The 27,852-nt window shown below is 49.8% G+C and overlaps 2 protein-coding genes and 1 long non-coding RNA gene across 15 annotated transcripts in view; 2 read left to right on the top strand and 1 right to left on the bottom strand.

Moving 5' to 3' along the window:
• The window catches only part of PLCG1 (phospholipase C gamma 1), a 41,029-nt gene extending 31,951 nt beyond the window's left edge, over positions 1-9,078 (top strand). For 3 of the 6 annotated variants that reach the window (XM_070051835.1, XM_051846099.2, XM_051846103.2), the window contains exons 29-33: positions 1,109-1,223; positions 1,339-1,500; positions 1,588-1,682; positions 1,782-1,969; positions 2,143-9,078. In XM_070051835.1, the coding sequence (XP_069907936.1) occupies positions 1,109-1,223; positions 1,339-1,500; positions 1,588-1,682; positions 1,782-1,969; positions 2,143-2,185 (603 nt within the window). In that variant the 3' untranslated portion in view covers positions 2,186-9,078. The remainder of the gene's footprint in view (positions 1-1,108; positions 1,224-1,338; positions 1,501-1,587; positions 1,683-1,781; positions 1,970-2,142) is intronic. The other 3 variants (XM_051846102.2, XM_051846100.1, XM_051846101.2) reach the window with 3 other exon arrangements.
• ZHX3 (zinc fingers and homeoboxes 3) overlaps positions 5,957-27,852 on the bottom strand; it is a 121,799-nt gene continuing 99,903 nt past the window's right edge. For all 7 annotated transcript variants that reach the window (XM_051846104.2, XM_070051837.1, XM_017350589.3 and 4 more), the window contains 2 exons: positions 17,765-20,751; positions 5,957-11,899 (listed from right to left, as the gene is read on the bottom strand). In XM_051846104.2, coding sequence (XP_051702064.1) covers positions 11,889-11,899; positions 17,765-20,603 — 2,850 coding nt within the window. In that variant the 5' untranslated portion in view covers positions 20,604-20,751 and the 3' untranslated portion in view covers positions 5,957-11,888. The remainder of the gene's footprint in view (positions 11,900-17,764; positions 20,752-27,852) is intronic.
• Positions 13,879-21,587, top strand: LOC138844299 (uncharacterized). Of its 2 annotated transcripts, XR_011379894.1 has the most exons (4): positions 13,879-13,996; positions 14,419-14,729; positions 15,042-15,143; positions 15,772-21,587. It is a non-coding gene; the product is annotated as an uncharacterized lncRNA (long non-coding RNA). The 2 variants fall into 2 exon arrangements; XR_011379893.1 differs by lacking the exons at positions 13,879-13,996; positions 14,419-14,729 and having other exon boundaries at positions 14,857-15,143.

Below are 27,852 nucleotides of genomic sequence, written 5' to 3'. Positions count from 1 at the left end.
TATATTGGTGTCATACGAAGTAAATTACAAACTTCACATGAAATTTTTGGCTAGCCATGCACAGCAGACTTAAGGGTGTAGTTTGTAAGTATGATCTGTAAAATAACTGAGATGCATTCTCATGTATACCTGTGTAAATAGATTTGTCAACTAAAATGTACTTTAAATCAGTTTATTTACAGATTTTACCCATATAAATTTAAAAAAAAATTTTTGGCTAAAGCTAAGATAACTTCAAATAAATTCTTATAGGTAGGCCGGCGCCGCAGCTCACTAGGATAATCCTTCGCCTGCGGCACCAGCACCCTGGGTTCTAGTCCCAGTTGGGGCACTGAATTCTGTCCCGGTTGCTCCTCTTCCAGTCCAGCTGTCTGCTTGGCCCGGGAGTGCAGTGGAGAATGTCCTAGGTCCTTGGGCCCTGCACCCACATGGGAGACCAGGAGGAAGCACCTAGCTCCTGGCTTTGGATCGGCACAGCGCGCCGGCCGTAGCAGCCACTTGGGGAGTGAACCAACAGAAGGAAGACCTTTCTCTCTGTCTCTCTCTAACAACTCTGCCTGTAAAAAAAAAAAAAAAAAAAAAAAAGACTTATGGGTAGCAGCTCCCCTGGACCACTGTTAGGGCCCTGATTCAGTAAGGGGCTTAAAGGCAGCATCGTTGGGGCTGGTGCCGTGGCTCACTTGGTTAATCCTCCACCTGCGACGTCGGCATCCCATATGGGCACCAGGTTCTAGTCCTGGCTGCTCCTCTTCCAGTCCAGCTCTCCGCTGTGGCCCGGGAGGGCAGTGGAGGATGGCCCAAGTGCTTGGGCGCCTGCACCCGCATGGGAGACCAGGAGGAAGCACCTGGCTCCTGGCTTTGGATTGGTACAGTGTGCCAGCCGTAGCGGCCATTTGGGGAGTGAACCAGTGGAAGGAAGACCTTTCTCTCTCTCTCACTGTCTATAACTCTACCTGTCAAATAATAAAAAAAGAAAAAAAGGCAGCATCGTTGGTGGCCAGCAGAGGGCACACTGCCTCCACTTCACAGCTGCTCACCCTGTGCCTTCCCCTGGGAACCTGGGGTAAAAGGAAAGACAACCCTGGCCTCAGCTTTGGCTGTCTCACAGGTGCTGGGGGCTCGGCATCTGCCGAAGAATGGCCGAGGCATTGTGTGTCCTTTCGTGGAGATTGAGGTGGCTGGAGCAGAGTATGACAGTACCAAGCAGAAGACAGAATTTGTGGGTAGGTCTGCCTTTTCCAGGTACAACCTCCTCCTTTGGGAGGCTTTGCGGACCCTTCCCACCATTCACCCCGTCCTCTCAGGGTGGGGCCTGAAGCCGTCTGCTCTGATTTGCAGTGGACAATGGACTGAACCCGATGTGGCCCGCCAAGCCCTTCCACTTCCAGATCAGCAACCCTGAATTTGCCTTCCTGCGCTTTGTGGTATATGAAGAAGACATGTTCAGTGACCAGAACTTCCTGGCTCAGGCTACTTTCCCAGTGAAAGGCCTGAAGACAGGTGAGGTCCCTTCAAGGTAATGTTCTAGTGGGTAGGCTGGGCCCTTGCTTTCTCTCCTGGGCTGAACGCCGGTGCTGCTCCTCCCAGGATACAGAGCAGTGCCTTTGAAGAACAACTACAGTGAGGACCTGGAGTTGGCCTCTCTGCTCATCAAGATCGACATTTTCCCTGCCAAGGTAGCAGTAAGTAGGGTAGCCTGCCTGGGCTGGGCGGAGAGCCGGGCAGCGGCCTCCCCAGAGGCAGGGCTGTCGCTGACTAATGTGCACTGGCCCTTGTTGAAGCAGGAGAATGGTGACCTCAGTCCCTTTGGTAGCACGTCTCTGCGGGAACGGGGTTCAGATGCCTCAGGCCAGCTGTTTCACGGCAGAGCCCGAGAAGGTTCTTTTGAAGCCCGCTACCAGCAGCCGTTTGAGGACTTCCGCATTTCCCAGGAGCATCTTGCAGACCATTTTGATGGTCGAGAACGAAGGTGAGGGAGGCAGAGGGGCAGTGGGCAGCATAGGGGAGGGGCAGTGCAGCCAGGAAGACTGTCCAGTTTGTTGTCTGCTTCTCTTGGGGAGAAAAGCTGTAACTGTCTGCGTCGGGGCTGCACTGCTGGGCTACAAGTTCCCATTGTAAGCAAGGACGTTCTCTTCCATCCAGGGCCCCAAGGAGGACTCGGGTCAATGGAGACAGCCGCCTCTAGTTGTGCTCCCGCCTTGTTGGAGAGCAGCAGGGGTGTGCGCCTCGTGGAGCGCCGTCAGCTGGGTTCTTCGGAGCAGCCTTCCTGGTCTCGCAGCCTGGAGCCTGGATTCCAGCAGGGAATGCTAGACAACCAAGCCATTAATGAGATGTACTGTTTGGGGCCTCCAAGCCCAGCGCTGGGTGAAGGCAAAAACTGTAGTGGGTCTCGCATTAAGCACACACATCTGGCTCTGACTTCTGGAGGTGGATCCTTCGATCATGTGGGGCCAGGACCACAGCCGAAGCCCCGTGGAGTGGCTGCCTCAGCCCGCAGCACAGGAGGCTCCAAGGAGCCGCTGAGGTTCTCAAGAGTGGAGAAGAAGGAGGAGCCTTGCTGGGCCAAGGAAACAAAGTTTACATTGTCCTGTAGCTTTAAAACCACAGCTGGGCAGGGTAAGAAGCTAGACACCCCTGCAGCCAGGACAGAGGAATGCAGGGCCTGTGTGGGGAAGGGCTCTGCCCAGCCCGAGCGGAGGACACAGCACAAGGGCACATCGCCCACGGCTGGGGATACCACCTAGCCTGAAAGATAACAGGGGATCATGGTAAAAATAGCAGTATTATTTTTCTTCTCAGTGGTATTGTAGCTGAGTTAGTTCCTCCTCCTCCTCAGTCTCCTCCTGTGAGAGGGGAGCGGCAGGTCGCTGGCAGAGCTGTTTTGGAAGCTGAGAGGCGTGCTCAGAGAGGAGGAGCAGGTGGGCAGAGAGGACGCAGCCAGGCCTATTCTGGTGGGGTTTGTTGTTTAAGGCAAAGATGACTCGGTGTGCTTTCTCTTAGGAATGAGAAAGGGATTAAGAAGCTGCCTGTCTCGTGGGGAGGTGTGAAGACAGGCAGGTGCAGGATGGAGCTGCCGCATTACTGCAGCTTCTGCCTAGTCACAAATAAGATGGAAAGGTTTGGAAAGGCAGCCCCCACCTGAGGACAGAAACGGGTCCAGGCCCGTGGGCGCAAAGGTGCCTCATAGTACAGCCAGCATCCAGCACACGCAAACCCACTGCCCGTGGCTGGGCTCTGGGTTGGCCATTTGCTAGTTCTCTTGCCCTCTTAAAATCTGACTGCCAAATAAATCATCCTCATGTCCCTTTTCCTTTAACTTGTATGTTTTTGGGGAGCCCAGGAAGGCCTGTCCCTGAGTAGTTATTCAGCGGTTGAAGCAGGTAAGTAGTTTCGGGAAGCTTCTTGGGTCCAGCATGTCTTCCCTTCCTCTGGGCTAACATTAGACATGGGGCCACTCTCTCCCAGCCTGTCCTCTGCCAGTGTGACTGGATAGCATGCATTTCCTTGCTGGAATCCACGCTCCAGCCGGCTTTGATGGTGGGTGAGGAGCGACCAGCACCCTCTTCTGGTTCTACAGAAACCTGTCGTTTCAGACAAGAAGCTTTCAAGGGTGTGTTGCCAGGTGCCACTCTGGTTGCCTCTGTAACTCGGAACCCAAATCTCCATGCCTGGAGCACTGGTTGGAAAGGGCCTTTTCCCACAGTTCTGTTTTTGTAGTGGTTTGTGCTAGAGTTGGACAAAGATGATGCCACTCTTTTTTTTTTTTTTTTTGACAGGCAGAGTTAGGGGGAGAGAGAGAAGGATCTTCCTTTTCCGTTGGTTCACCCCCCCAAGTGGCTGCTATGGCCAGCGCGCTGCCCCGATCCGAAGTCAGGAGCCAGGTGCTTCTCCTTGTCTCCCATGCGGGTGCAGGGCCCAAGCACTTGGGCCATCCTCCACCGCCCTCCCGGGCCACAGCAGAGAGCTGGACTGGAAGAGGGGCAACCGGGACAGAATCCGGCACCCCAACCAGGCCTAGAACCCGGGGTGCCGGTGCCACAGGTGGAAGATTAGCCTAGTGAGCCGTGGCGCCGGCCACCACTCTGTTTTTAAATGTTGCATGTGATGCCCTGAACTGGATCTGACAGCCACAGTGCTCAGGTTCTGGCTGGCCTGGGGCTTTCTTCCCAGGGCTTTACAGCTTCTGCTCAGAGAGGGGGTAGGAGGAGGGAACTTGGGCTCTCATGATCCATGTTTTCCTACTGCAGATTCTTGTGCACCAGGGAGAAAACATTCCTAATCAGGGAAGGAGGAAGTCCGCTGGCCCTTCAGTTGGGGCCCACCTGTGTTGTCTTTATTGGCAATGACCCCAGAGTTCATTGGTTACTGAGTTCTGGAACATGGCCTGGGGGAAGCACAGCCCTGTTCCCTAAGGCGGCTTCTCAGACCCCTGGCGCACCTATCTTGAGCTCCTGACAGCGTACACTTTGCTTCTTCCTGCAAACGTTTGGCTCTTCCTAATGGAAAATATGGCAGTCCTCAGTCTCACCAATTTAAACATGAATTTCCTGCAGAGTGGCCCAGGAGGTGCAGCAGGGTGGAGTGTGTGTGCTGATGGGGCTGGACTCTCACCTGGGCCCGAATGTCTTGGCATCCAGCAGTGGCTTGCTTCACCCCACACATGCGGGCTGTGTCCAGTGCACAAATTGATTAGCACTGCTCTCCACCCACAAGGCTGTAACCCAGGGAGTCTCGGCCTTGGGAAGCTTCTGAAAAGTAACAGTGCCTGGGGCCTTAGCTCCAAGGTAATTTTGTCAGAGGGAGGCAAAGTCACTGATCCCAGGGGTGCTGGCAAAATGAGCGGATTCCCTTGCAGCCTCCAGGCTCTCCTGTCTGCATCCTAAGACTGTTCCTGGCTGGAGAGCAGGTTCAAAGCAATAGATGGTCACTTTGTCCCCAAGGGACACACACAGGCAGCATTGCCCCGGGGTTCAGCAACATTGTCTCCTGCCACAAGACCAGTGAAGGCAGGAGCAGTTTCTAACCTCAGTTGAGGAAATTGCCACCAACAATTAACTGTGGTCATGAGCAGAAAGAGCAGGGGCCTCACTCCTGACCAGAAGCATCACTGGAGAGCTGGGCCTGGGGCAAGAAACTCCCTGTTTAACCCGAGTCCAACATCTTCCTGTATCACTTATGTTGGCAGGGTGGGGCCACACCAACACACCATCATGTTATCCCACTGAACTAGCTCAGTGGGCAGAATGGGGTTGTGGATCAAGCTCTGTCAGCCGGAGGGCCAGTGTGGGTGTGCCGTTGCCACTGCCAGAGGCTGTGCCCGCCACGGGCCCAGCTAACGAGCTGCAGGGTTCCACAGCACTCTGGTCTGGCTCTTCAGCTTCAGCACAGCTGAGTCCCCAAGACAGGCTGGCCTCGGGCTCCAGAAGGAGAGTGAGGAGCAGGCCCCGGTATCTACCTGGGACCAGAATCACCACTGTGCCTTGGCATGTGCCCCAGGGGTTTTGTGTTTATTTCAGGGGCACCCTTCAGTTTCTGCCACAGGCACTTGGGACTACCCCACAAACCCTGTCGCCTGATTCCTCCAGGAGGCCTCTGGGTCCTTAGCGCGTATTCATCAGTCCCCTCAGCAAGTGCGAGCTCTGCTTGTCGGCTCTTCACTCCCAGCAGGGTAGACAAACGCCACACCACGCCAGCGTCTCACGAGAGCCCTGGTGTCTCCAGATCTGCCTTTGCCCTTTCAGCACAGTTTCTAAAACAACAGCTCCTTCACAGAGAACTCCTGACAGTGACCTCAGCGATGCCAGCCTCAGGGAACCGGAAGCTCCTCTGAAGTGCGCTGAGGGAAACTGGCTGCTTGTGCATCAGTTTAAGGTCAGTCTTGGCCACAGAGCAAGTCAGCAGATAGTGTTCTGAGCTTGTTTGCCCTGACCTCCCACATAGACGAAGGCAGCAGATGTAAAATGTATTTACATTTTTATTTAGGAACAATCAAAGGGCTTGAAGTACCATGGAGGCCCATTTCAAACTGTACAAGCAATTTGTCCCTGTTCCCCTCCCTTATCCAAATCCACAGATACAAAAATCTAGGAAATGTGCAATTTGCATCTTAGAAATAGCAGCATCCCCACAGGGGACCTTGTGAGGCCTGGAGACTGAGCCCAGGGAGGGCAGCCCCACTCGGCACAACCCGCGTCCAAACCAAAGGCACGTTGTGTCCTGTAAACACTGACCCCGGGTCCAGAATTCCCAGGGCTCCCCGCAGATCTCAATGCTAGGACTGTGCCGCTTCCTTCGTTTGGGGTCTGAGGGTTGGCCACAGTAGGGGTGGGGCCCTCTCGCACTGTCAGTTTGGCTAAAGTTTCAGTTTGCTTTTCACTTAGCACCAGGATGATCACTTCTTCGGCTATCTCTGGGAGGCAGGAAGTGCAGCAAAGGCAGGCTGCTCCCCAGTCCTCCCCAGTCACACCTCAGCAGGGTTTGCATTGAAGACCAGAACGCAGACAGGGGCTAGCGTGCAGGGACTGGGACTTGGTCAGGAAGGGATCTGCAAACCTTTGGCAACCTCCCTGACTTCCACAAAGGCTGTGCTCAGTGAAACTCAATGAACAATGGCCAGCAGAGGAAAGAGGAGGGTTGGCTTGATTTTTAAATAACAGTTATGGCACAGTCTGACCTCCCCGAAACAGCTGAACAAAGTGGCTGCTCAGACGTGCGGTGGGAGCTTGCACAAGGGTGCCCACTTCCCTCGCCCAGTTTCATGAGGAGCAGTCCTATTATAGTGCCAGGTCCCTGCTAAGGAGGGGGTGCCAGCTCTGAGAGTGCCATCAGGCTCTGGCCCCATGTCAAGCAAACTGCAAGAGACAGCTGGGCGGGCACGCACCAGGGATGAATGAGAAGAATCTTGAAGCACAAATCACAAGACTCGTAGGTACCACGTGGTGGATTTTCATTCTTTCACAGTGATTCTACTGGCTGGGATTTCCTCCCAGGAAAGACCAGTCTTCTCATAGTGACTCAACAACCTGTATCCTAGACAATTTCACCTTCAACTGCAGTCACAACAAGTAATCCTCAACTGTCCATTTATAAAGAAGGAAATGAAAAAGCAATGACCAGGAAAAGCTGCTCATCCGCGCATGCACCATGTCCACCACCCACCCTCCCCGAGCCGGTCTGAAGGAACAGGCCTGCCGGCAGGTACCACACAGGCTCCTTCCATGGACCCTGGCCCTCTGCCCACACGGGCACAGAAGGAAGGTGCCAGTGTGCTCTCCAGAACTGCGCCCTGTGCCCACTCTGCTCGGCTCCTGCTGGAGCAGCAGCAGAGCCAGGCTCTGATAGCTGCAACAACAGAGCAGCAACTGCACATCCACTCTGAGGGATTTCTTTCGGCCTGCCAATCAAAACAATTTCTAAAAGTCAAGGAAGCAGATGCTTGCTCCTGATCTTGTCCACATGGTAACCAGAGTCTGCCTAACATAGCCCCCAGGCTCCAGGCTCCTCCCCTGCTCCAGACTTCAGAAACATTCCTGCTGCGTCCGGGGCTGATGCATTTCTGTCTTACCTCCATTCTGGTGAAGGACCAGGCCCTGGCTGGCTCATCCTGACAAGTGAGCTCACGGCTGCTAAGCCAAAAAGCAGGGTCTCAAGTGTGTCTAGGGCCACATGCTTGGTGTGTGCTGCTCCTACTTCACAACAAAACACAGACTCGATCTGGGAGCATGTCTGTGGCCTCCCTCACCCCAGCCTTCCCAGGGGGACCTGGCTGGGGGCAAACGCAGACTCCAGCAGAAAGGAATTCTAACCGAGACCTGTCAGGTGCCATTGGAACTAAGAGCTGGGGCAGGCAGCAATCAAGGAGCCACCTCGAACTCCACTTCCACCCAGTAAAGGTCAGAAGCAAAACCAGTCCATGTTCTTGAGGTCGCTGCACAGCTCAGCCATTCCCCAGACCCCACTTAAATGATCAGAGCGAACCAGATGGTGGGTACCTCAGCTTGATGCCAGGTCCAGGAGAGACCTGAGCCCACAGCTCCCTGCTTGCTCAGATGCTGGAGGTTCTCTGGGGCAGGCCAGGAGGGCTGGTTAACAGGGAAAAGAGAGAAGGAAGCTGAGTTAGACCCTAATGAAGACGCTCCATGTCTGGAAAGAGGAGAACCAAGTTCTGTTAGGCCTTTGCCTGGAAGGGTTGGCTGTGTGCACCTTTATATGTCTAGTGAGTTCTCTAGCCTTGCAAATGACTGTGGTATGATACAAAAGAATATGCAAAAATTGAGTTAAACACCCCCAGGTAAACTGAGCAAGGAAGACAGGTGGTGACTTTAGGAAGATCTCAAACTCCAGGTTAGGTTTTGCCTAAGATTTTCTTCTTGGCTGCTTCTCCTCTCCTTTAAAATGCTTTTATCCAAGGGAGCTGTGATGCCTGAGCTGGAAAACCTGCTCCAATCTGAGGATTTGGGTCCAAGGAAAGACTAGGAAGACAAGAGGCAACAGGACCCAGGACAGGGACAGAGCATAAGAAAGGAGTGAGGGAGAGGATGTGCACAGAAAGACCAACATCCACCCAGGAAGGCCGACAGCTACCTTCCACAGGAGGCAATCATGGGACAGACGTCCCAGAGCAGAAGGGAGGGGACACAGGACCTGTCACTGGGCTACTGAGCAGGGTAAAACTCAGAGGAGCCACAGCTCAGCCTGGAGAACACACTGCAACTTCCTAGAGGGACAGCCTCCCAAAGCCAGCTGGGGACGAAGCCATTAGAACATGTGGGAGCCCACAAGGTACCACGTAACACTCTGCCCCGCTCCTTCCTTCTGCCTCCAGAGAGGCACTGTACTTGGGTCTTTGGGTCACGGCGCTTTGGTCCACCAGAACAGCCGCCTGTTGCTTGGCCGATAAAAAGGAGCTCTACGTCACACCATCATACGTCACACCCAAAGTGCTGGCAAGCAGCTGGCCATGGCACGGTTTTCAGGAGCCCAGGACTCCCCAGAATGATACTCCCCAATCCCAAAATAAAAGGTCTCTGCTATTGTCAAAAATTAAAACAAATAATTAAAATATGAAAAGTATATGTATCATAAGTTCAAAGTTCCTTTATCAGAATGCTGATCTGGTTTTACCTATTAAAACTGGATCTACAACCCATGTAAAAAAAGAACTTAGGCAACTAGAAGTCGCAAGAGACAAGAAACTACAAGATGATCTTACTACCTCCAAGTCCAAGTGCAGAGAAGAGACATTATGAGTCACCACAAAAAGGGCTTCTTCATGACAGTGACCTCACTGCACCTCTCAGCTGCGCACCCACAGACCACACCTACGACTGCAGGCTGTCACAGCGGTCTGTCCTGTGATGGGACCACATCTCTGGCTGAGGCGGGGCGGGGAGGGTATCTGTGCTCAGCTGGCTGCATACAGATCTTTCCACCCAAGCCCTGGTATCTACCACCACATCCGTTTAAGCACCTGCTTGGTGACTGCCTCTGTCACCTTTGATTATACTGTTTCAAGCATTAAGGTCCAAGCCACCCTTATTTAGCCCCATCCAAGATCACAGGAAGGAGGAGGGAGGGTCTACCCAGTCTAGGGATTCCTTACCTGGGCAGTCCTGCCATTTGCAGCGTGGCCCTGGCTAGTGGACAGAGCCAACATCTGCAAGAAAAACACGCCGGGGCAGGCAGCACTAGCACTTTTCCACCTAAAAGCGAGCTGGTGCCCAAGGCTGGCTGCTCTCTGTGTCCTCAATGACCTTATCCACCACATAACATTTTTTTTTTTTCTGTTTGGGTTATAAATCAAACATCAGTGGTAACAAAATAACCCAGAAAAATCCTTTCCGACAGACACAGCCCTTTGGCCACCACATGCAGGGTTCTGGAGGTGAGGCACACCGGGTGGTTTCTCGGACACTTGGAGATGGCTTCATGCAGGGCCACCCCAGCTGCCCCGTGCACCCACATTCCCTCCAATACACTTCCCCAATACCCAGGTGCCACAAAGTTCCTCAAGTGGACGTTTTAGGAGTAAAGCAGCTGATGAGTACGTGCGCTGTATGTGTGTATATATAAATTAACCTGCATGTACATAAACACAAAGGGGAATGTCCCAGGTGTCTGTTCTCTAAGGAAGGCAATCCATCACTCACCATTCTTGGCAGTTCCTCAAAGGCTTTCGGAAGCAAAGACCTCAGTCCCCAAATGGAAAGGGTGCGACACTAAGCTGCAGCACCTGCCAAGTACCCACAACTTCCCTGTTTGAAACGAGTGCCCCTTGTTGGACCAGGGAAGGCAGGCGAGTACTTGACAAGAGTGAGGGTTCTAGGGCTTTTGGTTTCCACAGAGTGCCCTCTCCAGGGAGGCGGAAGACGCCACCCCCATGCAGGCACCCTGGGTGGGATGGGGAAGAAGACAGTGCCTAAAACACGGCCAGGTCTGGCCCAAGGTGCCCACCCCCTCCTCTGGAGTCTCCTGATTCTCCTCCCAGCTGGGCCCAGGAAGCAGTGGCTTCTGAGAGGTGAGTGGGACCACACGTGACAAATCCTTGGTGGCCCTGCTACCTGCTGCTCTCACAGCAGCTAGCTTGAGGAAGTAGGGGGTTTGCGTAGAGCTCCGTGAACAAGTTCTCAGTGTTTCAAAGGTCCCTTTTCTCCTGATTCTCTCAATCTGCAAAAGGATAGGAGGGTTAGATGGAAGTGGATAGAGTAGCTTCCAATTTGGGTGATACATTCCAATCTGACCAGTGGTGCCCAGCACCCATGAGGCATGTGTTGAGCAGCCTGCCAGGCCCTTGGTAGGGGCAGGCCTCTGTGTGTTCCGCCAGGAACCCCTATGCAGGTCTTCATGCAGAAAACCAGTCCAGCTCCAACAATTCCAGGAAGTCCTCAAATCCCTTTAGCCCACACTGTTGCTGCTGCACCAGTGTGCTCTCCTGCCCCAGGCAGCTCTGTCCTGGGCTGAGGAAGGGCCCTGAAGACCTCAGCACCATAGCTATGGCCACAGCGTGGCTGGCACGTCAGCTTCCATCCTCCCCCACCCCCTTCTCCCACTTTCCTCTCACCCTACACGTGGCTGGGGAGAGGAAACAGGCACATAGGTCAGTGCATTAGGCTTATCAACAGATACTTTAGCTGGTAACAGAAAAGCTATGGTCCACGATTCAAACTGCTGTAACAAGCGAGGCAGCAGGGTGGTGGCAGCTGGAGAGAATGGAAGCATGCAGTGCTGATCTTGGGGGCGGGCCGGCTCTGGGACAGAAGGGAACAGTGGGTCCTGCGCTGTGGGCCCTCAAGGCCAGGCCAGCCTGGCTGAACTGGGGCTGCTCAGAACTCACAGCAGAGACCTCTTCAGTTACTGCTTCCTTGAGGAAGGCAAGGGGGGCAGCTGGGGGCTCCGGCCATGGCCCTGAGTGGGCTAAAAGCCCCTGCTCAATGGGGGAAGGTGAGGGGCACCTGTGGCCCCAGCACTTCCCAGAGAACAGACACAGGGCATTTTCAGAGATGATGCACAGGATAATGTACTGCTGTGCTAACCAAAGTTTCTATGTAATGAAAGTGTCTGCAATCTGATGTTTATTAAATGTATATAGGCGGATGTATATGTTAAAAACTTGATTCTATGAATATAAAATCTGAATGATTTTATCCACTGGAAGGCAAAGGAAAGGTCCTACATTGTGGGAGGAAGAACTGACGAGAACCCTACTTCCTCCACTGGCGTGGTGGCGGGCAGGGCGAGGGCAGTGGCGGCGGGCTGTGGCTGCTGCGTGGCCTGCAGAGGCTCTCCTGGTGCCTGGTGGCCAGGAACAGCACGTGGAGCAGTCGGGTTTGGCTCTTCCTGTGGCAGGCAGCGTCCAGACCGGCCCGTCCTTCACAGTGATCCGATCAGATTCAGTCTGTTTCTGAGGAGAGAGCACACGTCTGTCATCCATGGCAGCTGCCACTCGCACAGCCCCCAGGGCAGCCTGGTGCTCACCGTGCCAGGGTGGCATCGCCAGCTCTGGACACCTTAATTCCATGTGCAATGCCTTCCTGCCAGCTACTCCCCCACTCTCCAGCTGGAGGGAGTGTGCAGAGGAGTTTGTGGCTTAAGGACAGGATGCTGGCTACATCTGGCAAGGCCTCCAGACACCCTGAGGGACCAGTGCCAAACCCCAACCTAGCAGCTGGAGCAGCAGCTTGGCCTCTCCAGGGCCACTAACCCTTGCTCCCATCACTGCCACCTCCAGGGTCCTGTCCTGAAACACCTCCTCCTGCCCTCTGGCTCTCCAGAACACTGTTCTAAGATGACGGCAGCCAGGTCTCATTTTTGATAAGTATTCTGCCAATGTCTTGCAACCCTGAAGTCAGTGAGGCTGACTGGACCAGTCCATCGTCTGCGGCAGGAACTCAAGGACCTGAGCCATCCTCTGCTCCTTCCCAGGTGCACTAGCAGGGGGCTGGATCAGAAGCAGTCAAGACTTGAACCAGCACTCAGATTTGGGGTGTGGGTACCCCAAATGGTGGCTTAACCTGCTGTGCCACAATGCCCATCCCCAAAATTTTTTTTTTTGATAGGCAGAGTGGACAGTGAGAGAGACAGAGAGAAAGGGCTTCCTTTGCCGGTGGTTCACCCTCCAATGGCCACCGTGGCCAGCGCGCTGCAGCCAGCGCACCGTGCTGATCCGATGGCAGGAGCCAGGTGCTTCTCCTGGTCTCCCATGGGGTGCAGGGCCCAAGTACTTGGGCCATTCTCCACTGCACTCCCTGGCCACAGCAGAGAGCTGGCCTGGAAGAGGGGCAACTGGGACAGAATCCGGCGCCCCGACTGGGACTAGAACCCGGTGTACCGGCGCCGCTAGGCGAAGAATTAGCCTAGTGAGCTGCAGCGCCGGCTAATACCATCCCAAAATTTTAAATTCTGATATAGTGTGAATGATTTATGTTTTGTTTTTGTTGCTATATTGAAGAAATCATGGCCTAATCCAAGGTCTGTGTTTTCTTCTAATTATTTTGTAGTTTTACCTCTTTTGTCCAGGACCTTGATCCACTTTGAATAAATTTTTATATATGGTAAAAAATGAGGGCCAACTTCATCCTTTTGTATGGGGATATCCAATTTTACCAGCACCTTTTGTTGAAAACATTGTCTTTTTCCCCACTAAATGGTCTTTGCTCTCATGTTGAAAATCAACTGACCATCATGTGAGGATTTGGGGCACTTAATTCTTTCCATTGATCTAAATGTCTCTCCTTATGCCACTGCCAGACTTTTTTGATTATTGTACCTTTTAGTAAACTTTGAAGTCAAGAAATTAGTGGGTATCCTCCAATCTTGTTCCTTTTTTCTCAGTTTGCTTCAGCTATGTAGGGGTCCCTGTCAATTTTAGGATGGCGTTTTCTATTCCTGCACAAATACCATTGTGATTCTGGCGTGTCTGACAGTGAGTCTGGAGACCACTCTGATGGCATTGTCATCCTAGTCATTTCAGGTCTTCTTTCCCGTGAACATGTGACATCTTCCCATTTAGTCAGGTCATTTTGTGTGTGTGTGTATGTGTGTGTGTGAGAGAGAGAGAGAGAGAGAGAGAGCAATGTTTTGTGGTTTTCAGTGTATACACATCTTTTACCTCCTTGGCTAAATTTATCCCTAAGCATTTTTTTAAGGATTAATTTTATATATTTAAAATGTAGAGTGATGGGGGGGGCGGGGAGCGGGGAGATCTTTCATCTTCCAGTTCACGGCCTAATATATGGTTTATCTACAGCACATTCCATACATACTTGAAAAGAATGTATTGTGTTGTTGGGTGGTGTGTATCATTAGGTCTAATTGGTTTATAGTGTCATTCAAGCCCTTTTGTTTCCTTATTGATCTTTTGTCTTTTTCTTTTTTTTAAAGATTTATTCTTTTTCTTTCTTCTTCTTCTTCTTCTTTTTTTTTTTTTTTGAGAGTCAAAGAGAGAGAGATCATCCATCCACTGGTTCACTCCTCAAATGGCCACAGCTGCTGGAGCAAGGTCAGGCCAAAGCCCGGAACCAGGAAGCCCAACTGGGTCTCCCACATGGGTACAGGGGCCCAAGCACTTGAGCCACCTTTTGCTGCTTTCCCAGGTGCATTACCTGGATTGGAAGCAACACTCATATGGGATGCTGCTACTACAGGCAATAGCTTGCCCTGCTGCACAACACCAGCCCCAATGTGTGTTGGACATTTAATCAATATAAAATATCCTTTTTGTTTCTTACAACTCTTGTTGGCTTAAATTCCAGTTGTTTAAGAATAATATGGCAACTCCAGCTGTCTTTTGGTTGGTAGTTAATGGAATACCTTTTTTCATCTTTTTGCTTTCAACCTCTTCATGTCCTTATCTTTAGGCAGCATAGGTGGATCCTATGTTTACAAATCCAATGTGACAATCTTTATCTTTTTTTTTTAAAGAGTTATTTATTTGAGACACAGAGTTACAGATAAGAGAGGGGGAGAGACAGAGAGATCTTCCATCTACTGGTTCACCTCCTAAATGCCTGCAATGGCCAGAGCTAGGCTGATCCAAAGCCAGGAGCTCTTCCAGGTCTCCAACATGGGTGCAGAGGCCCAAGCACTTGGCCCGTCTTCCACTGCTTTCCCAGGTGCATTAGCAGGGAGCTGGATTGGAACTGGACCAGCTGGGACTCAAACTGGTGCCCATGTGAGATGCCAACACTGCAAGTGGAGGCATAACCTTCTGCGCCACAGTGCTGGCTCCTCTAGTAAGTTTTTTATTTCTATAATTGTAATTTTCAGCTTTAGAATTTGTTTGGTTCCTTTATATACATTATATTATAAACATACCTTTATATATATTTTAATTAAAAATTTTTTTACTTTATTTGAAAGACAGAGAGATAAAGACAAAAAGAGAGAGAGAGAGGAAGAGATCTTCCACTTGTTGGTTAACTCCCCAAATGCCCACAAGACACAGGGGTGGACCAGACTGAAGCCAGGAGCCCAGAACTCAATCCAGGTCTCTCAGTTAGATGGTACGAACCCAAGTACTTGGCATGTCACGTGCTGCCTTGCAGGGTGCTCATCAGATGGAAGCTGGATCAGAAGCAGAAGTACTCCGATATGGGATGCCGGCTAAGCAGTGTCTTAACCACTGCACGAGATGCTATCTCTCTTATGTAAGTTCTCTATCTATATTAATAGTCTCATTTTGTTTGTGCACAGGTTTCCTGATTTCCTTTAGTTTTTTGTCCATGGTTTTCTTTAGCTTATTGAACATATTTAACAGTTGATTTAATGTCTTTGACTAATAATTCCAATGTCTGGACTTGTTCAAGGATGATGTCTGTGAAATTTTTTTTCCTGTGAATGGACCATACTTTCCTATTTCTTTGTATGTTGTAATTTTTTGTTGAGAAGTGGACATTCTGAGTATTAGGATGTGGTAACTGGAAACCTAATTCTCACGCTTCGGGGCTTGCTGATTTGTGTGCTTGTTACGGGTTGGAACCATCTGTTTGTGACTTTTCCAAACTCTTTGCAAAGTGTATATTCCTTGTGGTGTGCAGTCACTGAAGTTTCTATTCTTTTGTCTCTGTGGTCAGCCAGTAACAAAAACTTCTTTAAATGTTGCCAAAGGGGTGGGTGGGGTGGTGGAGAAAAAGGGTATGTATGTCTCCACCCTTGTGGCAAGGAAGTTCCTTCATCCCAAAGGGGCTGAAATAGTCCCAGCCCCTGTGTGACTCCTCAGTGATCAAATACAGTGATCAGCAATCTAAACACAAAACCCTGACTTTTGTCTCCCAGAAGGTCGATGTTGTTACTGAGCACCGTGACACCAACAGGCTACGCCGTGAGCCTGGGCCACGGGCGCTGCAGCTGCCCGCTGCAGCTCTGGAGAGAGGAATGCTGCCATGTGAAACACAAAAATTCACCAAAATAAAGAAGCCTCTCCATCTAGTCTCCCCCGGATGTTACAAGCATTCAATCAGACTCCAGAGTTCCAAGAATAGTTGCTTCAGACAGTAACTGTCGGTTCAACAGTGGCTTTGGTGGAGGAATGGATTCTTGGTGCTTCCTACTCTCTCGTCTTCTGTGCCATGCCACTTTCCCAGCTCAGCTTTTGAAACAAACTCATCCAGACATCCTCACATCTCTCGTGCATGATGCCCTGCCAACCACTGATCCCAAGAATTGTAGAACTGAGTGCAAGATAAGGACACTTGGATCAGTTTGGACAAAGCCCGCCATGTCTGAGAGAGAGAACGGGCTCTGCCCTGAAACAGCATCAAGCCATCCACGGGACTCCTCCCTCCTATGCTGCTCTGGCTGCAGGAGGTGCCACCAGCCACTTTGGGAAGCAGCTAGTGAGCCTGGGGCCTGGAGGAGGGCTGTCTTCCCCCACAGTTGCCTCAGTGAAAACACAGCCAGAGCTGGGGGAGCCAGCAAAAGGCCAAACAGTGACTTCGGGCTCTACCAGGAGTTTGCTGTCTCTGCTTTGCAGAGCTGAGTTTTGTCTTAGCACATAAGCATGGAAAGAATAGGTTTTCTGCAAATGCTAAACAGATGGAAAACATGGCTCCAAATTATGGGCAGGCTTGCAAGTCTCCTTTCCTTAACTAAATGAGGAATTAATGGCATAACTATGTCTCAAAATGGTGGTGTTCAAATGAATTTAAGTATTCAGAGAAACATATTTTGTCTTTTTTAGAGATTTTAAGTAGAAAGAAATGAGGGGCAGAGGAGCTGGGATTTGTCAGGCCCAAACCAATCAACAAGACATTCACTATGAATGGAAACCATGCCACACCACCCAGGAAACACTGTGGGATCCCTGAGGGGCAGGACGCCCTGCTTGGCCCTGGGCTGAAGCAGCTCAGGACAAAATCCCCAGGGACCGCTGCTCAGTCCCACAGATGCTATCAGGGTGTTAACCACAGCCAGCTTGACGGGCAGGGCTGCCATGTGGAGTCCCCAAGGCCTACAGCTTCTGCAACGCTCCTCCCTGCTGGCTCTCAACCGAGCTTCTGGCTGCCCCGTATCGGGGCCTCTCCTGAGCAGACAAACCCTGAGGGGTGGCGAGAGAAGGGAGAAGCAGGGAACTCAGAGACCAAAGACCCAGAAAACTGACACCTGACAATGTGACTTTTCTGTGGCTTCAAAACTGTGTCACGAGTAGTCTTCTAACTACTAGAACACCATGATCTAGAGAAACTGAGGAACACAATTTAAGCTTTTGATTCTATAAATAGCTAAGAACTTTTGATTCTATGAATATCTAAGTATGTATCGATGTACATCTAAGAGCGAGCGTGATTTTCCTTTGTAGTGAAAAATTACCAAGAACAAGAGAAACACAGACTAGGACTTTCATACCAGGACAAAGAGCACTTCATGTGCTTTAGAATAATTAAGGGCTCTCTTTCCTCTTGTCACCAATACTGTTGAATTCCCCTGATGCCCTTTCGCTCTCTGGCACCCAGGGGCTGTGGAGCCGCCTAAGATGACCTGAATCACTCTCCCATTGCTAAGAAATAGCTGGAAAAACTTGCATCTCTTTAGGCACACCAAGTTCTTTCCTCTGCACAGGCTTTACAAAAACAAGAACTGAAACGAAACTCCACTTCTCACCCCTTTATCAAACAGTGCTCCCATGGCACCTGCTGCCAAGTATCCCCAGAGCAGCCACGCGGCTCTCCTCCTGCTCGGTACCTGCTCTCTGCAACACACACAGTGCCCATCTGTGAACGTGCCCTCCTCTCCCCCACGGACGACTCCAGGGCTCCCATGGACTCCTTACCGAGCTGAGGTCCGGCCTGGGGACTCGACGTCTCAAAGGGCTCTGAGCTGGCCTCAGGGGCACTTGTCTCCCACGACTCACTGTTTTCAGATACTTCCGAATAGGTGTCACCAACCCCTTTGTGAATGGCCGCAGGCTCGCCAGCACCAGGGCCCTGGTCCTCACTGCCTGTATCCACTACAGCCCGGGTCTCCTCGCCCATCTTCTCTGCAAACCACTGCTTAACCTGCTGGCAGCTCATCTGGGTCTTGTCACAGAGGCTCTGCAGGTCCTCCTCATACAGCATCTTGTGTGTCACGTAGTAGTCCTGTAGCAGCTCACGGTTGCCGGGGGCAATGACCAGCAGCCCTGGTGGGAAGTTGCCCCGCTTGTAGTCTTCGTACCACTTGAGCTGGCCATTCTTCAGAGCGTACCTGCTGTCCCCGAACCAGCGCACCACCTCAGGCCGTGGCAGACCTGTCTGGGCCATGATGGAGTCGTAGTCCTGGTTGCTTGGCCACTGTGTCTGGACAAAGAGCTGCCGCAGCAAGTGCCGCTGCTGGGCCGTCTTCTTGTAGCTCACTCTGCCGGGGGGCTGCTCTGCCAGCTTGCTGGAGCCATCGTCCTCGGGCTCACAGGCACCCAGCCCTGGAAGCTCACTCTTGCCATTGGCTTCTGTGACCCGCAGGTTCTTCAGGTTGATTTTGATGGGGCTGACTTTGCGCTCCGCTGAGACGTGGCTGCCGGGCACCTGTGCGGAGCCGTCTTCGCCAAGGACCCCCTCTTCTCCACCCTCATCCTCCGCAGCCTCCTCTTCCTCCTGAGAGGCCGTCTCATCGGTCTTCTTGGTCTCCTCGGCATTCACTTTTTTCCGTCTTTCTGAAAACCAGCTATCAATTTCTCTTCGAGTCATTTTGGTTTCAGTTCTCAGGCGGTCCAGTTCCTCGTCAAGAGGAAGGGGGTTTTGTGCAAAACTGCTCTCCAGGGCTCTGAGCTGCTCGGGGGCTCGCTCCTTGTACTTGGTTGGTGTGAAGTCAGGAGTCTGGTGCCAGGACTGTCGCTTGGCGGCAGGGTGGCTTGCTAGTGTGGCTGCCATGGGGATGCAGGTCACCTCTGAGGCCTTGGCCGACGGGGAGAAGGGCACCTCTGGCACAGAGTCAATGATGATGGAACCTGGCTCTCCGGGCATCATGGCTCTGGAGCCCTTCAGGTTCCGGCAGTGGTATCTCCGATCACTGAACCATTTCCGTACCTCCCTGGTACTGAGGCCGGTCACCTTGGTCAGATGCTCAACTTCACTCTGCCCAGGGAACTGGTTCCGACAGAAGCTCCCTTTCAGAGCTGACAGCTGTTCATGAGATTTCTTATTTTTGTAGATGTTAGCATCCAGGAAGGCTTGGGAAGTTATGCTGGGGCACGCCGTGAGGAGCGTCTGGGCTGCATTGACCACCTTCACAGCTGAGGCTGTATTTGAGCACACAGTGTTAATGGGTGCCACAGCTGGCTGCTTAGGGACAGATGTAACAGACAGGGGGAGAGATGAGTTTGGGGCTTGCAGCCCATTGGCCATCAGCGGCTGAGTGACCAGAAGTCCCCCTGCTGTGCCCTCGGGCTGCCCCACCACATGGCCTGGGAGAGCGGCCTGGATGAGGTGCTGGACGTTGCCTGCACTGGCGACCAAAGGGGTGTTTAGGACTGTGATTGTGGGCTGAGGTACAGACTGGATCACTGTATTGAACATCTTCTTCCGGGCATCCTCAATCTCCTCGGGAGACCAGCTGATACCTTGTTTCAGCCTCTGGGCTGTGAACCAGATCTTGAGCTGTTCCTCTGGATACTTGGTCACCACAGTCAAATAGCAGAGCTCAGCTTTGGTGGGGTAGGGGAACTTGTGGAAGGAGTTCTTCAGGAAGCTGTTGGAGTCCATGGCCGCATTGTACGTTGGAATGCTGCTCAAGGGAATCATCACTTTGGGAAGGGCCTTGGACGTGGGCAGGGGCTGGTGGGCGTGATGCTGAGCATGCACTGGGGGCTGCTGCTGGAGGGAGAGGAACTGTGCTATGCCAGCTGGCAACACTGGCACTGTGCCTATCAGGGGCCCGTTGGTGGCATGCGGGGGCTTAGTGGAGCTGGAAGATGCCTGGCTGACGGGAGTCGCTCCATTGACAAAGGAGTGGTCGCCCTCTTTCACCTCTGTTTCTCCAGCCAACGGCTTTGGCAAGGCCTCACCCACGGGTTGGCTAGGGACGTTCTCCTTGAGTGTATGAATTTTTTTGGCTTCAGCTTTACCTTTCATTATCTTCATGATTGGAGTTTTGGTAATAATGATTTCAGCCTGTCCATCAGTCCCTTCGGCATTGGGCTCACCTGCTGGGTCAGAAGTGCCTGTGCCCTCGGGGACACTCTGCTCCACGACCACATGATTGTCTGGCTTGGCCACATTCCACACAAAGCTGGCTTCCCCTAAGTGAGACTTGGCATTGTGCAGGGAAAGTCCCTCAGGGGTTTTTGCCAAAAAACTGCACTCAGTGCATACAAAAGTTGGGTCTTTGTTGAAGTCTGTGTGCTCTGAGTTCATGTGTCCCACAAATTGGGCCACATCCTGGGATCTGAAGTCACAGTATTTACAGGAGTATAAATAGCCATCCAAAGTGCTCCGATGCCCATTGGCCAGTGCAGGGCCGTCAGGACCTGGGTTCTGGGCTGCCTCACTGCTGGTAGCAGGCGTTTCTGGAGGCAGGTCCTGCTGGGGTCCATCAGGCCCGGCCTCAGCAGGCTGGGTCTCCACGCTGGCGTCCTGCAGCACCACCGTCTTCACTGGGATCATGCAAGGGGTGGTGGATTTTCTCTTGCTGGCCATGGTGACAGTCACTGCGTGATCAGCAGGTGAGAGCTTGTCCCATCAAGGGCCTCACAGTACAAGTTCCAGCTACTTCATGAGGACCCAAGAAACAGTCAGAGGGCAGCTTTTTCAGTTGTTTGCAGAAAACAGGTTTACTTTATTAAACCTAAGGAGGAAGAGAAAAAAAAAAAAAGATAGAGATCTCTTAAGCTCTGTTTGCTACATGTATTTCCCAGTCACCCAGTCGTACTTCACTGCTTGTCTTCCACCATGTAGATCATTTCACAAGAAGTTCATCAGCAACTTGGATGTGCAGTCTGAGTCCGGAGCCCTCAGTCACTAACAAAGTGCTCTGCTAAAATGACTTGGGGATGTTCCAATACCACTTGATAAGACTTAAGCCATATTTTATTTATTTTTTCCCCATCTATCCCTGCATTAAGTAACTCAGATTAAAAACTGAAAATGAAAACACCCTCTTTCGGACTGCCAAATTAATTCTGACTGTGCCAGAGTGAGAACAAACGATCCCAGTGTAATTCTTGTTTAAACGTTTGGGCCAAGAAGGATTTTTCTTTTCTTAGCCTTCCCACACATGAGAACAAGATGATGCTTCTGTCTCGCCCATGCCAGACTCAGAAACCGACTGGCGGGGTGGGCAGGACGAGCGGCTGCTGTCAGGGACAGCCTCCCTCTGTGGCCTTTCCCTGCCTCCGGCCCTACTGCACTTTTCTAGGCCCCCAGAAAAGGATCAGTGCACAGTTAGTGGCTGGACACTGTCACTCAGATGAAGCCAGAGGTCAGAGGGTCATGGGATCCCCAGACCAGTGTGTGGCCCAGCAAGCTATACTTCTCCTTGGGTCCAGCATCTTAAAGAGGGGGCCCACCTTGGGGTGCACAGGCTACACATGACCTTCTTTTGTTCTTGTTTACTTTAAATTTTCTTCTAGTGTCTTTAATTGTTCCTTGAAAAGAAAAAACTATTAAATCTTTTGTTTAAAATTTGTGTCAAAGGCTGGCTGATTTACTTTTATGTAAACTAATTGTAATGACAACAATTTCATAAGATACCATGAGAAAAGTGCTTCTGTGATCCTTGCTATTGAAATGTTACCATAATCATCATCACCTTTCTTGATACCAAACTCTCATGCTGTAATGACTAAAATAATAGTAATTCTAATAATGAAATCAAACTATCATCAGTGCTTGGATTTAATATAAAAATGTAGAGAAAATTAAAATCTCTATTCAAATTCTTAGCAAACAAATGCAGCAACCTTTTTTTTGTTTGTTTGTTTTTTGTTTGTTTGTTTTTTTGACAGGCAGAGTGGACAGTGAGAGAGAGAGACAGAGAGAAAGGTCTTCCTTTGCCGTTGGTTCACCCTCCAATGGCCGCCGCGGCCAGCGCGCTGCGGCCGGTGCACCGTGCTAATCCGGAGGCAGGAGCCAGGTGCTTCTCCTGGTCTCCCATGGGGTGCAGGGCCCAAGCACTTGGGCCATCCTCCACTGCACTCCCGGGCCAAAGCAGAGAGCTGGCCTGGAAGAGGGCAACCAGGACAGAATCTGGCGCCCCGACCAGGACTAGAACCCGGTGTGCCAGCGCCATTAGGCGGAGGATTAGACTATTGAGCCACGGTGCCGGCCTCTTTTATTTGTTTATAAACCAAATCCTGATGATCATGATCACAATAAAAATAATTACTACTGGGGCAAGCATTTTGCTAGTGGTAAAGTAACTGTTTGAGCAAATAACCTAGTTTAAAAATGGGCAAAGGATTTCAACAGACGTTTCTCCAAAAAATAATATACAAGTGGTGAATAAAAAAGTGCTCGGTGGAGTGAGTAGTTGGCCTAGCAGTTAAGTTACCACCTGGAATACCCCCACCCCATATCAGGGTTAGGGTTAGTAGGTTTGAGTCTCAGCTATGCCTTTTTTTTTTTTTGGCAGATAGAGCTATAGACAGTGAGAGAGAGACAGAGACAAAGGTCTTCCTTCCGTTGGTTCACTCCCCAAATGACCGCATGGCCAGCACTGTGCCAATCCGAAGCCAGGAACCAGGTGCTTCCTCCTGGTCTCCCATGCAGGTACAGGGGCCAAGCACTTGAACCATCCTCCACTGCCCTCCAGGGCCACAGCAGAGAGCTGGACTGGAAGAGGAGCAATCAGGACTAGAACCCGGCACCCATATGGGATGCCGGCACTACAGGTGGAGGATTAACAAAGTACGCCACGGCACTGGACCCATTAGCTATCCTTTTGATTCTAGCTTCTTGCTAATGTGCCTCCTGAGAGACAGAGGCAACAGCTTAAATCCCTGGGTCCCTGCTACCATATGAGAGACCTGGATTGAGTTCTAGGCTCCCTGCTTTGGCCTGGCCAACCCTTGGCTATTGCAGGCATTTGGGGAGTGAGGCGGTAGGTGAGAATTCTGTCTCTCTGATCCTCAAGTAAGTAAACTAATAACTACTTTTTAAAAAACATGTTCTTTTATTATCTTTGTCTGGTTTTAGAACCATGGTAATGCTGTCTTCATAAGATAAGTTTGGAAGTATCGCCTCCTCTTCATTTTTTTCTGGAAGAATTTCAGAAGCACTGGTGTCATTTCTTAAATATTGGGTAGAGTACTGGCAGTCCTAGCCAGAGCAATTAGGCAAGGGCAAGAAATAACGGGGATCCAAACTGAAAGGGAGGAAGTCAAACTGTCACTGTTTGCAGATGACATGATCTTATATATAGGAAATTCCAAAACTCCACAAAGAAGCTGTTAGAACTAATAAATAAATTTGCCAAATACAAAGTCAACATACAAAAAATCAGTAACATTATATGCCAACAGTAAATCAACTGAAAAAGAAATAAAACAATCCTGGAGTTGGTACTGTGACATACATAGCTGGTAAAGCTGCCGCCTGCAGTGACGGCATGCCATGTGGGTGCCAGTTCGAGTCCTGGCTGCTCCATCCAGCTCTCTGCTATGGCCTGGGAAAGCACTGGAAGATGGCTCAAGTCCTTGGACTCCTGCACCCACGTGGGAAACCCGGAAGAAGCTCCTGGCTCCTGGCTTCGGATCAGCACAGCTCTGGTCACTGTGGCTATTTGAGGAGTGAACCAGTGGATGGAAGACACACCTCTCTCTTTCTCCTCCCTCCCTCCCTCCCTCTGCCTCTCAGTAACTCTGTGTTTCAAATAAATAAATAAATCTTTAAAAAAAAAAAAAAGACAAGAAAACAATTCCATTTTCATTAACTACAAAAATACCTAAAAATAAACTTAGGAGGTGAACAATCTCTACAGTGAAAACTATGAATCACTGATGAATGAAATCGAAGAATAAAGAAATGAAGACATATCCTGTGTTCATGGTTAGAAGAATCAATGTCATTAAAATGTGCATACTACAAAACAATTTACAGGCTGGCGCCGTGGCTCAATAGGCTAATCCTTCACCTGCGGCACTGGCACACCTGGTTCTAGTCCTGGTCGGGCGCCAGATTCTGTCCTGGTTGCCCCTGTTCCAGTCCAGCTCTCTGCTGTGGCCAGGGAAGGCAGTGGAGGATGGCCCAAGTGCTTGGGCCCTGCACCCCATGGGAGACCAGGAGAAGCACCTGGCTCCTGGCTTTGGATCGGCGCAGCGCACCGGCTACAGTGGCCACTGGGGGGTGAACCAATGGCAAAGGAAGACCTTTCTCTCTGTCTCTCTCTCTCACTGTCCACTCTGCCTGCAAAAAAAAAAAAAAAAAAAAAATTACAGATACAATGCAATGACTATCAAAATTCAAAGGATATTTCTCACAGAACTCAGAAAAACACTGATAAAATTTGTATAGAACCACAATAGACCCTAAATGACCAAAGAAATTATGAGCAAAAAGAACAAAGCAGGAGGTATAACACTATCTGACTTTAAAACATACTACATAACTATAGTAATTAAAACAGCACAGTGCTGGCATAAAAACAGATCCATAGACAAATTGAACAGCTTAAACCCATGCATCTACACCAAGTGATCTTTGACAATGATGCTAAGAACACACACTGCAGAAAGGATAGTTTTTTTTTTTTTTCAATAAATGGTACTGGAAAACTGGATATGCTTATACAAAAAATGAAACCAGATCCATCTCTTGTAAACAAGTTATTATCTTTGCCACAGCCAAAAATAACCAATTAGAGAAAGAAATAGAAAGGGAAAAAAACCCATTTACATTAGTAACCAAAGCTGGAAAAGACCTCAGAATCAACTGTACAAGTGCAAAAGCTATGACCGTAACTACGAAGCTCTAATAAGAACAAGAAGACCCAAGTCAATGGTGCACCGCAGCATCCCCTGGGAGTGAAGACGTGGGATTGGAGATGTGAGTTCTCTCCAGGTTAACCCCTAAATCCAGTGAACTGCAATCAAAATCAAAATGTCACCAGGTAGAACGAGCACCATAAGATGTTACTGAGAAAATCTAAGTGTTAAACATATGGATATCCAGCATAAGATTCTTTCAATTCTCCAGGATATTTGAAAGTTTTTATTGAAAATTGAGGGGAATACCATTAGGATTTGTGTGTGTGTGTGCGTGTGTGTGTAATTTGAGAAGCTGAATCTTAACTTGAGAAAGAAAAAAATACAAATACCTTTAACATTTTTGAGACGGAACAATGAAGAGGAACTTGTTTTATCAGGAATCAAATATATTTCTTCAAAGATTTATTTATTTGAAATTCAGAGTTACAGAGAGAAGGAGAGGCAGAGGCAGAGGCAGAGGCAGAGAGAGAGAGAGAGAGAGAGAGAGAGAGAGAGGTTTTCCATCCAATGGTTCACTCCCCAATTGGCTGCAACGGCCAGAGCTGCACTGATCTGAAGCCAAGAGCCTCTTCTGGGTCTCCCACGCAGGTGCAGGGGCCCAAGGACTTGGGCCATCTTCCACTGCTTTCCCAAGCCATAGCAGAGAGCTGGATCAGAAGAGGAGCTGCCAGGACTCGAACCGGCACCCATATGGGATGCTGGCACTGCAGGTGACAGCTTTGCCAACTACACCACAGCTCCAGCCCCAGTGGCTGGTCCTGTAAACCACTGTCATAGCCTTCAAATGAAATCAAGCAATCTCACCTAAAGAGCCTTTTGAATCATAATATCACACACAAGTGGATCAATTTGCACTCATGGTGTCACCACTATGCTAGAAAGGCAGGTTCAGCTGCTCATGCAAGAAAACAAGCTCCTCAAATCAGGACACTTTGTTGCATGTCAGCCTGTCAGGTACCTGTCTGCCTCTGCCTGCCTTCAGAATGAAGGACGCTCTAGGGGTCTCTGGGAGCGTTAAACACCAGAGGACTTGCTCTAAACCACTGCTCCTTGGGCTTCCTTTTGTAAAAATTGGTACTCAGAGCACAATCTTCCTTTTTCATATGGAAACAAAAGGGCTTCTTTTTAAAAGATTTATTTATTTATTTGAAAGGCAGAGTTACAGAGAGAGGAGGACAGAGAAAGAAATCTCCCTTCCACCGATTATCTCCCCAAAATGTCGTAACAGACAGGGCTGGGCCAGGTCAAAGTCAGGAGCCAGAAGCCTCCTCCAGATCTCCCACAAGGGTGCAGGGGTCCAACTACCTGGGCTTCCTCCTCTCCTTTCACAGGGCATTGAAGGGGAGCTGGATCAGAAGTCAAGCCTTTGGGACATGACCTGGTGCTCATATGGCATGCCAGCATCACAGGTGGCGTCTTAACCTGCCATGCCACAATACCATCCTCACAAAGGGGCTTCTTCACACCAGAATGCTTCCTTCTCAACCAAGTAGTTGAAGTGATGTCCTCAAAAAATGGGCATTTACTTCTTTCTGTACTGCACTTATATATTCAACACCTAAAGTAAACGCAATATATCTATACAAGAAATAAAGAACAGAGTAACAACTACAGAGAAGTTATCCTCTGTTATCAAAAAAAATTGAGTTTATAGAAGCATACTGAGACAAAGAGATTTCACTACTTGTGTCTTAGAGGTTAGTCCTGGCATTGGCAGTGTCACTTTTAACACACTTTGCTGGTCAAAATGAGTTACAGTCCAGTACAACGAGGAGTGGAATCAGACTCCACAAAAGGTCCATCCAGGGAGGAAGGGAATAGGTGGCAGCCATTTTCTGGAGTCTACCTACCACAAGTGGGCATTAAATGACATTAAGGGATTACTGTTAACATTGTTATATGTGATCATGGTATCTTGGTCATGTTTTTTAAAAAGTCCCAATTAATTAGTGCTATACACTGAAGTATTTATGGGAATAATCCATTATAGGAGACTTACTAGAAAAACAAAGCAAAAAAATATAACCCATCAGAAAAAATGGGGGCTAGGAAATAATAAAAGAAGAAATAAATTTGACCATGAATTGACAATTGTCCAAGTTGGACTGGGCTACATATTGTTCATTTTCTCTACTTTTGTGTATATTTAACATTTTTATAATAAAAAACCCAGACTGTTATATAAAAGAAAGCTTTAAATTTGTATTTTTAAAAAGCATTTTGTCTTAAATGTTTCTCTCTTTCCTTCCTTTGGAAAACATTGACTTTGGCTCCATCACCAAATTCAGCCACCCACCTTCCCACTGCCTAAGCCAACCCTAAATAAATCGACCGGCTTTCTGGGAGGTTTCCAGGACCAAACAGAAAACCAAACTCATTTCGATCCCATCACTCAAAGTGTGTCATGGCCCACGAAGCACTTTCACATCCTTCTCAAGCCATCCTCACATCTTCCTGGGTTGGTATTGTTGCCCCTGTGCCGTCTCAGCACCAAGGAGCTGCAGGGCAGGAATGGCGGTGACAGGACCAGTTACACAGTGAATTCCTGCACTGCCAGAGATCCTGACTCTACGGCCTATGCTCTCTGCCAGGCCACATTCACTCTGAACACTAACTAAGCCATAAATGCATTACCTTTATGAAGGGCTTGAAGATTTTACAAAGTGAATTATTCTACTGTTGCTACTTTTTTTTTTAATTAAAAAGGCTTGACAGGGCTATTGTGACCTTTAATATTTATAACATTTTACACTGTCAGAAGAGGAGCTGTATTATTTACTCTTTTGTATGAATAGCAAACTGTGTTACAGTGGGGCTGAGTGATTAGACCAGGGTTAGTTAGTAGGAATCTACAACAAAAAGAGCACAAGGGAAACCATCCCTCCTGAGGAATGTGTGTGGGCAGGACCTTGGCAGTCTAGTGGATTTGCTGGTTGGAGTAGATTTCTGCTGAAAACAAAGGA

The sequence above is a fragment of the Oryctolagus cuniculus genome, chromosome 11 (assembly GCF_964237555.1).
Source record: "Oryctolagus cuniculus chromosome 11, mOryCun1.1, whole genome shotgun sequence".
NCBI classification, from domain to species: domain Eukaryota; kingdom Metazoa; phylum Chordata; class Mammalia; order Lagomorpha; family Leporidae; genus Oryctolagus; species Oryctolagus cuniculus.
This window is presented reverse-complemented; position numbering and strand designations above follow the sequence as displayed.